General features: G+C 39.1%; 1 protein-coding gene across 1 annotated transcript in view; it reads left to right on the forward strand.

The window, feature by feature from the left end:
* The window catches only part of Dlc1 (DLC1 Rho GTPase activating protein), a 384,088-nt gene that overhangs the window by 13,202 nt on the left and 357,450 nt on the right, over positions 1 to 13,436 (forward strand). The window contains exon 2 of the mRNA XM_055593391.1: positions 2,400 to 3,547. Within this exon, the coding sequence (XP_055449366.1) occupies positions 2,525 to 3,547 (1,023 nt within the window). The 5' untranslated portion in view covers positions 2,400 to 2,524. The remainder of the gene's footprint in view (positions 1 to 2,399; positions 3,548 to 13,436) is intronic.

Below are 13,436 nucleotides of genomic sequence, written 5' to 3' on the forward strand. Positions count from 1 at the left end.
AGAGGCAGGAGGATCTCTGTGAGTTCATGGCCAGCCTGGTCTACATTGCAAGTGCAGTACAGCCAAAGATAAATGAAGGAACCCTGTCTCGATAAAAGCTGCACACACACAAAAAAAGAAAAAGCGGTGTATGTAGGAAAGATGATGGAGATGAAATGTTTTAAAACCTATCAGGCCACAGATGATGGAATAGATGTTGAAACTATAATGATGATGATCATAATGATAAGTAGAAAATATTTTATCCTAAGGATAGACAGCATGGAGTCATAAAAATTATTTTAAAATGAAATGCCCCCAAAGCCTAAATCAGAAATGAGGGCAGAGTCATACTACATTGAACCTAATATATTTATAATCTCTGTGTGCTGTTAGATCGTTTCTGAATTTGTTGAACTATAGAACACTTGCCTACTTGCTATGGCTGAGTAAAGTAAATTATAACTATAATATGCTCATAGAAGAAAAAAATAACTGTGTATTGATTTTTCAGATTCAGCTCAAAGTTTCTGAGGAGCTCAAAGAACTGCATTTTTTTTTTAGTAAAAGAAGTAAAGCCAGAATTCAGGCACAACCTAAACATAAATGGGCTTAGGAATGACACAGTAATACCACTTGGCATTTCTTAAGTTAGCCTATTTCTTCTACACTGGATAAAAATAAAGAAAAGAAAGCATCTAAAACCACCCTATTACAACCCAAATTTGCCCATGAAAGCAGAAATGTGCTGGCCTGCATCTGAGCATTTTTTTTTTCCACTTTCCATTGCCTCCTACACTATAATGACTTATGCATGGAATTCAGAAGCTTTATGTTTTTCTTCTCAGTGCAAGGTGAATGCCAACACGGAAAATGTGATGGACATTTTCAAAGATGGCCACAGACCTCTGATGGAACAACAACAAAAAAAAAAAGTATCCAGAAAGGTATTTGGTCTGGCCAAGTTACCAAAATGCTAGCACATCTTCATTCCACCCGTAGATATGGGGGGGAATTATTTACCTTTCAAACATGTGCTTAGCAGGAATAACTTGAAATTTTCGGTGGGTAGTCAGAGTCCTTTTCAAAAGATGGTGTTAAAGCCAGCTGAGCAGTTAATCTGGTTTATGGCAAGAGCAACATTATATGCTGGCAGTTCCTGTGTAGAAAAGTAACTGAAAAATACCTGTTCTTTCAATGGGAGTTTTCATTCACAGTCTAGTAATTTGTTTTCACTGTAGATTGACATTTGAGTTAGCCCGTTTTAGAAGACTGGCTTTAACATAGATACAACTTGTTGGCTTTAACTAGTTTAAATGGTTCAGCATAGAAGGCTGGAGACCTGGCAAGTTCTTACATTCTGACCTTATCTTACACGTGATTTTGTTGTTTGCTTAAATTCATATGGTCCAAATCCTTAGCAGCAATGTACTAACTCCTTTCCAAGGAAAGAGAATTAGACTTCAGTATTTGAAGACTGGTCCTAATTGTCTAATGATACTCACATCTCTTTTTTGGTTCACTTGAATTCTTTCATGGGGAGGGAGCTAGAGTTCATACATAGTGAAGACACGAGGGAAGATGATGAAGGTTAAAACATCACAATTCTATGGAGACAGTGAACTCCCTTGGTTATTTGAGCCTGGGTCTTAGAAGCTTGGCCTAATTTAAACATCGGCTCACGTCCTAGACCTATTACTTTGAATACTTACATATTGTTTTAGGCTTTGACAATACTGCCGTGGTATTAGTAATGCCAGAAAATGAGTATATGGATAGAAGTACGTATGCTAAACCCTTCTAATGGAATACATCATGCTTTCTTATCCATCAGTTGCAAGTTAATCTGAACTAAATTGTGTTGTGCTGCTTCTCTGTTACTCCCTGGGGTGCAGACATCCTGATCACTGGGACCGGTCTAAGTTCTTTTACACACTAATGCATTGCATATGCTGTCTCTGTTGCCCAAGTCTTGCAGGTCTGATTCCCTGGTGGCCTTTGTTTCAATTTAAACCAAACAGCAAATCAATTTCCTTAATGGCTTTTGTTCAGAAAAGTAAATCAGGAAAGCATGCAAAGCTGGAGCAACAAGTTAGTTTTTCCAGTGAATTTTATTAAGTATCACAATCCAACTATTTTCTTAACGGAGCTTAAAATGTTTTGGCACTTAGATCTTTATTCATTAATAAACCAGCCCTGTTGATTCTTTAAGTACTGATAAATTTTGCCTAAAAATACAAAACACAAAGTTTTCTCTACTATCAGACTGTTTCTGAGAAACAAAACCATAAAAGCTATTAAGCAAAAGCGTTTTGTGTAATTTCTTACCTCTGCTTCATAGCACAGATTAGATTCTTTGCCACAAAATATTTTTACCTTGGAAATGTATCTATAACAGCCTATTTTCAATTTTTTAACAGTTGGCAAAATGGCAGATCACACACACTTCCTTGATCCATGAATTCACAGTCATCATTCACCAAGTTCCATTCCCTTGAGTGCTACATGGAATGCATCTTCTTGTCTGTTGTTAAACTATGATGACATGTCTGTAGCTATCAGAAAGAGGAGCTGGGAAGAGCATGTGACACAGCAGACTGAACAGCCTTTTAATTCTGATGAGTATGACATAGCATGTCATCACGGACTTGTATCCGACAGCTTGCAGGCAAGTATGGAAAAAGATGAAACCTTAAATGTGGACCATAAAGAGAAGTGTGCCTCTCTGCCAGACTGCTGTTGTGGGTCGGAGACCAGAGACTTTCCTGGGAGGCCAATGGGTCACATTTCACAGGAGGTAGATGAGAGTGACAGCCAGGAAGGGGAAGAGCAGTTTCTATCACTAGAGGCCAGCACAGAGACACTAGTGCATATTTCTGATGAGGATGCTGACGCTGATCTCCACCTTATTGATGACTCACAGATTTTAACTCCCCAAAGACATGAAAGAGACAGCAAAGGTGGTGTCGAGGGAGCAGGCTTCTTCATGAAGACACTGTCCACCGTGCAGACTAACCAAGATTCTCATAACTCCTGGAGGATGGCTGGTGAAGCTGCTGTGTCTCCAGCAGAGGAAACTGAGGAAAGAGAAGATGTCGATGCTATAAGTAAAAGCCTGGAGCTCCGTAAGAATATAAGCTCGAGTGAAACAAAAGATGGGCCCAAAGTAAACACATTTGGTTCTTTGGATGTGAAAGATACTGCACCAGACACACAACTGCTTAATTCTGCAACGATCGCTCAGCAACGAAGGAAACCTGACTTCCCTAAAGAGGAACAGGGAAAAAATCAGCACCGTGTAGTGGAAGAAGACTTCTTGGCTGCTCCTTATGCAGACAGAGGACTGCCATTATTAAAAGCAGATTGCGGAAGCTGCCTTCTGCAGCCTCCTTCCTGCCCTGGTGGAATGTCAGCAGAAAATGACCTGGAGAAGGGTGGGTTCTCAGAACATCAAAACAGAAGCCCTCTCAAGGTCAGCACAGAAGATGGCATGCAGTGTTTACACGTAAGGGGCCCAGTGACCACCCAGGAGACTGTAGACAATCAAGTCAGACTACGCAAGAGAAAGGTAAGCCGCACACATAGATCATCTGGCTTTTAAAATGTTGTAATAGCCTTATTTTCATCACACATGAATTTGCTTGGGCAGAAAAGGATTCACAGATGTTTTGTTTTGTTTGGTTTGGTTTGGTTGTTCTTACCCTGTCATGTAGATAGTATAATTTAAAGACTGTTCACTTGATAAAACCATGAAAATGTGTGAGAGTTAACACACAGTAATCTTGCTCTCTCACTAATAACATTGTGTTGGTTTGTGGCTCTTTAAAATTGTGTTAACATAGGACTTAGCATGGCTTACTTTCCTAGGAATTTAGTACTCACCACAGCCCACGACTTTGTAGTTCATGTCACTTCTGAAAAGTGACATGTAATTTTTATAAGAAAAACAGCAGTGTGTTTACTCTTGTCTCATTTGCTTGGGCTTGTTTTCTTTTCCTTTCAGAGAACACATTTAAGTCATTTTTAGTCATATATTTAAAACAAAAACAACTTGGGACTGATGGAATGGCTCAGAGGTTAAGAGCACATACTCCTCTTCCATAGGACCTGAGTTCAGTTCTCAGCACCCAATGGTTCACAACTGCTTCTAATTCCTACTCTGAGAGACCTCATGCCTTCTCCCAGCCTCTGTGGGCCTTTACACTCATGTACATACCACACATGCAAATACATACATGTACACAGAATTAAAAACAAAGTAACTCTTAAAAATTCCAAATAACCCTTTCAATATGGAAGTACACTTTGCATGTGCTAATGTTACTTTAAATGTCACACTAGTACATCCACAATGAATAGATGCATCGTTATGTCTTTTCCTTGAAGGAGTCAATACATGACTTTTTTATTTAATACCAAGGCCTTTCTAAATGATTCTGCAGATTCCCCAAGGTTGTCCCATGTAACCTACATGACTGTGGGCTAGCATTGAACTCTTAATCAAGATTTCATGCTTCCTTCACATTTTCTTTTCTGCCAACACAGTACTACATAAAGTGATGCAAATTTCAATGACAGTGTCATCTCCCACCACTCTCCTGTGGCAGCTGAAGAAACCCTGGAGATTTGAGCACTTTGTGCAATAAGAAAAATACACATTACTTCTCTCCAGATAGAATCTCAATCCACAAATTCACTTTTGCTAACAAAAGGTAGATATTCTTAGTTCTGTTTATCAGGGCTCATCCACCCACTGTGTGAGGGAGACCGTTCCAGTTCTCTCTTATTTCTATACGCTGTGGCTTTGTAACCAAGCTAGATAATTAAACTAAATGTCATAAACTAGTTTGATTAAATGAACTCAAAGATATTACAGCAAAAATTAATACTCTCAGACTATATACCAACAGAATATTCTGTGCTTCTGGCAAATACTCTCCTCCTTATATAAGTTGTAGGGTTCCATTAAGCTATTATGATTGGAATGATCCAGACACATTTACAGAAATTTCCATCTATCCTATCAAATCTGTTGGAGAGAATGCACAAATGACATAAGAAAATATTAACTGACTTAGGACACAGCTCCCTAAAATAAGACAAATCAAGCCCAACTGCCTACAGACACATTAAACATTCCTGCAACATTTGCTCATGGCTGGATATTGATATCAATATGAGGAATGCTGGAAGGAATCTGCTCTTCAACATCCTGCTAAAGGCTACACTTTGACATCTGTAGTTCTATCTCATTTGAAAGTTCTAATTTAAATTTTCTATTTTAAGCATTTCAACACCCCAAAGTGTTGCAGCATTATTGGTTGAAATACTTGCTTTGACAGTGCAACCTTTTGGTATGCCTTGTAGTGAGCAGAATGAATGCAAATACTTAGATTCAAATTTTGTTATAGAAAGTGTGGCTAAGATAGAAATTATTAGAATTAAAACATGTAAATTTTGTTTTTATCTGCTACTAATGAATGTTAAGTAACTTTTTTAACTATAAATTGAAAATTAGCACAAATTATACCAAAATGCCCACATGTATACATAAGAACAATATATACAGAGATATTCATTGCTTCGTGTAACTGAAAACAATGAGAAACAGCCTACACTCTGATCAATGTAAACTTAAACTGTGATGAATTATATGGAATGCTATGCAGCCATTAAAGACTTGGACTAAGGAGCTTGTAGAGATTGCTCAGTCAGTTAAGCGCTTATTATACAACCAGGAAAAACTGAACTTGATTTCTCAGAACAGACATAAAAGGCTGAGTGTGGCAGGGTATACCTATTATAACCCCAGCACTCCAGGTTCAGGGACAGTAGGATCCCTGGACTTTTTGGCCAGCTGGTCTAGCCAAGCAGTAAACTCCAGAGTCAATGAGAGACCCTGCCTCAAAAACAAAAACGGAGAGTTGAGGCAAGGAAGATTACTCAGTGGTTATAAGCACTGAGAGGTTTTTTTTTTTTTTTTTCCTCCCCAAGGGACCTGGGTTCAACTCTTAGCACCCACATGGTTTCTCACAACTGTCTTTAGCTCCAGTTCTCATGGAGTCAATGCCAATTTCAACATCCGTGGATACCAGACATGTACTTGGTGCACATACATGCAGGTATAACATCCATAGGCAAAATAAAGCTGAAATAAAAAAAAAAAAAAAAGATTGAGAGTGACAGAGGAAAACACTCAGTGTCAATCTCCGGCCTCCACATACATGTATGCCCTTACAATCATATGCACACACATAAATGCATAGCTACAAGCGTGCGTGGGCACATACACACAAACAAAGATAAAGTAAAAATCATGACACTTATCTTAAAAGATACCCATGATATAGTTTATCTAGAGGAAAATAATGACAAATTAGTAAGTAAAGCATGTTCCAGTTTGAGTAAAAAATATATTTGTATATTTAGAAATTAATAAACCCTTATGAAAAAAAGCATTTAGTTGGGTCTGCCTTACATTTTCAGAGGTTTAGTCCATTATCAGCATTGCTAAAAACAGGTCAACAAGCAAGCAGGCATTTGAGCTAGAGCTAAAAGCTACACCCTGATCCATAGGCAGAGGGAGAGAACCTGGAGCTGGCAAAGGCTTTTGAAACATCAAAGCCCACCCCCCAGTGACAATCTTCCCTCAACAAGGCCACACCTCCTATACTTTCTCTTTCTTTCAAGTAGTGCTATTTCCTGGTGATTTAACATTCAAATCTATAACCGTATGAGAGCCATTCTTTTTCAAACCACTACTACCTGGCTCCTATGGGCTTATAACAGTATCATAATGCAAAAAAACATTTAGCCCAACTTCAAAAGTTTCCCTAGTCTTTGACAGTCTCAACACTTTAAAATTCCAAAGTTCAAAGTCCCTCTGAGGCTCATATCTTAACTGTAAGCCCTGTAATCTCAAAAGGCATATCACATACTTGCATAATGAGAAAATTCTGGAATGAAGAAAGATAAAACAAACAAACAAACAAAAACTGCAGAATAAACTCCAAATTCTGCATCTCCGTGTGTAATGTCAAAGAGCTCTTCAGATGTCCAACAACTTTCATCTCTGTTGAGTTCAACACAGTTTCTTCTCTTGGGCTGGTTTCATACCTGTTCTGCAGCTCTCTTCGGCAGGTATTCCAAGTCACTGGCATTCCAACGTCTTGAGGTCTCCCATGAAATCCAGGCTTCATCTTCATATTTTTGTAGCCTCTCTGGGCCTCCATGCAGGGACACCTCTGACACATACCTGGCTTCACAGCCTTTCTCAGCCTTGGAGAGAAATCGCACAATCCTTTCTTGTATTCTTGACTCTAAGGCAGAACCACAAAGGGATGCTGCCATGTTCTGCTGCTTGAGGGGGCTGGAACTTGGCCTCCTGTCCGATTACATTTGCATCAGCTTTCTGTTGTTGATAGTTTCCTTCAAAACTTACACTTTTCTTTAATTCTTTTTCACAAGTTGGAAGCTTATCAGGGAGAGGTCTTGCACTGAGATCGCCACTCCCTTTATTTCACTGAGCACCAGACTTTTCTTTAAACGTTTAATAAACTGTACATTTTGTATTTTTCTTTGTCCAGCTTGCTCCTTTTCATTATAGGTCTTCATTAGTGCGATTACTAATAACCACAGAATACAGTCAATATTAGTCTGTCTTGAAATCTTCTCTGCAAATTTCATTAATCTAAAACTTCGATTTTTTCGGCAGATTTTTAGGACAAGGGCAAAAACCAGCTCCATTCTTTACCAGAATATCACAAGACTGGTCTCTAGGCCACTTATTAATATTCTTCCCCCCTGAAACTTCTTGTTTTTGGACCCCACTGTCCACAGTGCCTCAGCACCATTGCCTTTGCTCCTTCTAGGACGGCCCATTAAGCCCCACTTAAAAAGAAGGCGATAGAAAGACACGGAAGGGACAGGAACTCCATAAGGAGACCAACAAAGCCAAAATAACTTGGCCCAGGGGGTCTTGCAGCAACCAATACTCCAACCAAGAACCATCCATGGAGAGGACCTAGACCCCTGCTCAGTTTCCAAGTGGGCTCCCTAGTAAGGGAAACAGGGGCTGTCTCTGACATGAACTCAGTAGCCAACTGTTTGATCACCTCCCTCTTGGGGTGTGCAGCCTTGTCAGGCCACAGAGGGAGTTGATGCAGCCAGCCTTCATGAGACTTGATAGGCTAGGGTCAGATAGAAGGGAAGGATGTCCTCCCTTATCAGTGGACTAGGGAAGGGGCAGAGGGAGAAAAGAGGGAGGGTGGGTGGACCTGGGAAGAGATGGAGGGGGCTACAGCCAGGATACAAAGTGAATAAATTGAAATTAATTAATTAATTACATAAAGAAATACATAAATAATAACAACTACTTTTCTAGTCCAAAGTCTCAAAGTCCACATCCTTCCAACAAGGAGCATGGTCAGGCCTGTCATAGTATATTCCAATCTCTGGTACCTACTTCTGTCTTAGTCATTGTTCTATGGCTGTGAAGAGAAACATGACCAAGACAATTCTTATGAAAGACAGCATTTAATTGAGGCTTGCGCTAGAAAGCTGGCTCAGAGGTTAAGAGCACTGGCTGCTCTTCCAGAGGTCCTGAGTTCAATTCCCAGCAACCACATGGTGGCCCACAGCCATCTGTAATGAGATCTGGTGCCCTCTTCTGGCCTGCAGGTATATATACATGCAGTCAGAACATTATATACATAAAAATATACATAGTAATTGGGGAGTGCTTACCATTTTAGTTTTTCAGTCCATTATTATCATGATGGGGAAAATGGTGACATGCAGCCAGTCCTTAGAGCAGTAGCTTCTAGCTACATTCTGATGTTATAGTAGCTAAGGCAGAAAGAGAGTCTAGGGCTGGCTTGAACTTTTAAGACTTCAAAGCCTAAAGTCAGTGACAATTTTCCACCAACAAGGCCATACCTTCTAATCTCCCTAATCCTTTAAAATAGAGGCACCCCCTTGGTGACTAAGTGTTCAAATTCATGAGTCTATTGGTGCCATTCTTATTAAGATTCCACACTATAAACAGAAGAATAAACTTTCTGTATAACTGAATAGAATTTGCTGGATATCTTCTAGCAAGGCACAGGTAGCATTGGGTATTTGAGTGAGTAGAATTAGAAAGATAAAAGAAGAAATTTTTTTTTTACTTTGTAGTCTGTATGATGGTCTTATGGGTGAAATGAGTACAATAAAATATAAAAATAAAATAGTATTATAAATATGAGTATTTGGAATATGTTATATATGCACATCACAATTATTATTTTGTAAAAATGAAAGCAAGTGTTCATAGTTTTTCAAAATGGCATTAAGAATTCTAATTGAAGCTTGAATTGCAATGTCAGTGTTCAGTGATGCTAGATTAGAAGAGAAAAGCCTCCCTGGGGGGGGGGGGGGAGGAGCAAGAACCCTTTAACCGAGCTATATTCCCGACCTTTTCTTTTTCAAACTTTTTTTATTTTGAGGCAGCTCTCTCTGAGCTGGCCCAGGCTGATGTAGAAGTCATTATGTAGCTCAGGCAGGCCTCAGATTTGCAATCTTTCTGCTTAGCCTTCTTGATAGTTGGGGTCAGAGCTCTGTGCCACAAAATTTGCTGCGAACAGTGTCTTCAGGGACACATGAGAGCCACATTTTCTTGTCTGTATAGTGTTAGGTTCCAGACGCCAGAGTTTGCTGAGCCATTGTCTAGACAAAGCTGCTTCTTGGTCATGAGAACAGAGGTTGGAAATGTGAAATCGACTGTGAGATAATATGAGGTTGAGAACTTTAATCATCTCATTAGCTGAATGCCAAATAAGAATACCAAATTCTTCATAGAATTTTCAATCATAGATTTTCTTTTATTGGGATATAATCTATGTTCTAGGGCAAACAAAACAAAATAAATAGTAAAACAGAGGGTACAAGATCCTTCAATCATCAGTGGATGGATGGCAGTACAGGCCTGAAACCCCTCCTCATTTGGGAGGCTGATGCAGAAGGACTGAAGATATGAAGGTAATTTTCACTACACAATAAATATGAAGGTAACTTTTATCATACAGTAAGATTGTGGCTGAAGGAACAAAGCAAAAGAATCAAATGAGTGATCTCCTAAAAATGTTGCCTGGCATGCCGTTAGACATGTGCTTCCTACCTACAATGTCACTCTTTGGCACTTGTAAGCTTGGCAGGCCCTTACTATATCACATGACTTTCTTTGTCCAGTAATGCTTGTGGCAGTCTGGGGTACGCACACACGAATTTCTAAGGAGTCTGCATTACAGAGAACTGCATAGCATACCTAACCAATGAGCTTTTGTGCTAATAATATGTTTTTAAGCTTAAGTATGTTAAAAGAGTTCATGAAATTGAAATTGGAACCACAAACATCAAGGGGAAACCAGGAGGATTGTAAGCGGACATTAGTAAATGGGCAACACGACTGTGTGGTCCTCGGTGAATCCCTGGGCTGAGACAGCTGCTTAGAAGCAGCTCTCAAAGGCACATTCCACAGAGGCCTGGAGGCGGGAGACAGTCAGAGAAGTGGTCTCTTAAACCAAAAGATATGTGACTATGGAAAAGATGTAGGGAAAGGCTTGAGGTTGGAGGTTTTGGAAAAACTAGTGTTATTTGTCATTGGCGGTAGTTTACTGATTAAAGAGTCCCAACTTCCATCTTTTGTAGAGCACATTTAAGTACTTGCCAAGCTTGTAAGTAATATTGTTACTTAAGTAAATTAAGTAAAATGTATGAATGTGTTTTTATTAACACACTTAGATGAGACATAAACCATACTACAAATCAGGAAAAACTCCAAAAAGTATTGCAAAAATAATAACTTTGGGATGACAACATTACCCACTTCCAAGAAATTCTCTCCATCCAACAACAAATTAGAATTGACTTTGGGATTCTTGATGTGTATGGTGGCTTGTGTCTTTAATCTCAGCACTTGATAGACCAAAGCAGAAACTTTGCTATGGGCTACTTTGTGAGTTCAGAGCCAGCCTCAAAGACAGGGTCAAAAAGAATTGGTCGGGGGAGGAAGGCCAATCACCAACATGGATGGTGCAGAAGCAGGCAGACCTGGGTTACCAACCTGGGTGTATACTTTTCAGTGCTAGCGTAGGCAGAGGTCACGGGGACAGGTCACAGGGACTCTCACAGCTCGTCAGCCTAGCATACGCACTGAGCTCTAGGCCTGTAAACACTTCATCAAGAGATGGCAAGATAGAGACTGGCAACATGGTTAGGTAGAAAAGTCTGAAAAAGCCCAGTTACATCTCCCTGTCCTATGTAGTGGAAGGAGAAAATCAGCTCCCACAAGTTATCCTCTGACTGCCCTCCCATAGGCCATGGTGCATCCATGTTCACACACACACACACACACATATACACACGTAGATGCACGTGTGCCTACATGCATATAAAAATGTAAAATAAATTAATTTAACTAAGAAAGTGGACAGTTGCTGAAAAATGACACCTGAGAACATCCATATCTCCAACCTACACATGCACTCTCTCACACACACGTATGCATATGCTTACAAGCATGTCAACGTGCATGAGCACAGACATATTAACAAAAACATACAGACAAAAGAGATGAAAACATCTAAAGATCCAAACTATTAAAGGATCTTACATTTTGACTTCTTTTATTGAGACGTTAGGCTTGACCACTGTCGCTAAAAGCCTGCACGAGAATGGCTTAGAAATCTTTTTCACTTGTCCATGGTAGCTGGGAATTAGCAAGTATGGGCAAATATATTGGTTCTTTAATTTCCAGTTGCCAGACTTCTTTTATCAATCTTCTTCTTTCTCTTGAATCATCATCATAGTCAGACCATAAGATAAGAAAATAATAAAGCGTGGCTATACCCCTATGTACTGAAAGGTCTGGAAGACAAACTCATATTATTTTGTCTGAGTTTATAGGCTAGAATTCTGTTACTTCTCTATACTAAGCTTTTGGGTAGCTGAGAATTAGAATCTGTGCTATGTAAAAACATGCTTACCTAAACTTTGTATTATCAAGAAAGAATAGAAACATTTAGACTGAGAGATAACCATAGATATACTGAGGAATGTTTCCTAATATTTATACATCGAGCACATCACTGGACATTTTAAAAAGAATAACAGCTTACGTATTTGTTCTGCTGCATTCTACATATGTAAGTGGTAGCTCCATTCTGCATCCTACCTTTGCATGTCAGAAAACTATGCCGTATGTTAAAGTGATATTGATCAAATGCCACAGTATTTCTTACAGAAAATCTATCCAAGAGCAAAACACACTACACACACTATGATTTAAATGTTTGTAAAATTTAATACATAATTTTAAATTGATAAAAAAATAAAACAGTCTCTTATTAGTCTAGCTTTATAATATGCATAAATTTGGCCACGATATATCCATTTTTCCAATGTTACCTTCTTTTCTGTCTGTCTCCTGAATGTCCATAGGAGAAATCTGCATTAATGGAAGTATCACATGGACTGACATATGATGTAACAAGGACAGTGAATTGTACAAGTTATGGGATGGACCAAAGTATGAGTCTAGCTGTGCAAACCGAAAGAAACAGAGTATTGAAGCAAGAAATTAAAATCACAGATGGTTAAACCAAGGTCCAAGCTAAAGTGACAAGATATGTTTAGTGAAAGGAAGACTAGGGAAAGGATTAAACTTTGTGAATGAATTTTATCTCAGTTGACAAGGAATGAAAGATGGGTAATCTGTAGGCAAAGTCATAATAACAGTATGATTTTACACTGAAGTCATGCTGGCTTTAAAGGCAGATCTGTTTATCTGGTTGTATTCCAAGAGCCCAGAGGGTCCTGCACAGATTGATGTACCAACCAAGGACCATGCATGAAGAGCACCTAGACTCCCTGCTCAGATGTAGCTGATTGGCAACTCAGTCTCCTTGTAGATTCCTGAATAAGGCTTCTGTCATGAACTTGGTTGCCTGTTTGATCATTGCTCCTGGTGATGTGGCTTTATCAGGCCACAGAGGAAGAGGATCCAGGCAGTCCTGATGAGACTTGATAAGCTATGGGCAGATGGCAAAGAAAGAGAGCTCCCCCTTTCAGTGGACTAGGGGAAGGAAATAGGAGGAAGAGGGAGAGAAAGTGGGACTGGGAGGAGTTGAGGGAGGGACCTTCAATCAGGATATATAAAATGAATAAACTGTGAAAAAATAAAATTAATTTTTTTAAAAAATAGAAAAGTCCAGCACAGAATAAAAATGGAAGAGATTAAAAATATATACTTTCATATACTCTAAATTAAAGACTATTTGACAATAAAAAGTCATTAAAAGAGCAATCGGGTACAGATGAATGAAATATTCCTGTGAGAATTCTTCAACTGTTTTGTCTAGCAGTCGCGTTTTGTGAGGCCACATTAGACCATCAAGCGATTTTCATGCCAATAAACAACT

Source organism: Psammomys obesus, unplaced genomic scaffold, assembly GCF_907164565.1.
Source record: "Psammomys obesus unplaced genomic scaffold, mPsaObe1.curated_primary_1811, whole genome shotgun sequence".
In the NCBI taxonomy this organism is placed as follows: domain Eukaryota; kingdom Metazoa; phylum Chordata; class Mammalia; order Rodentia; family Muridae; genus Psammomys; species Psammomys obesus.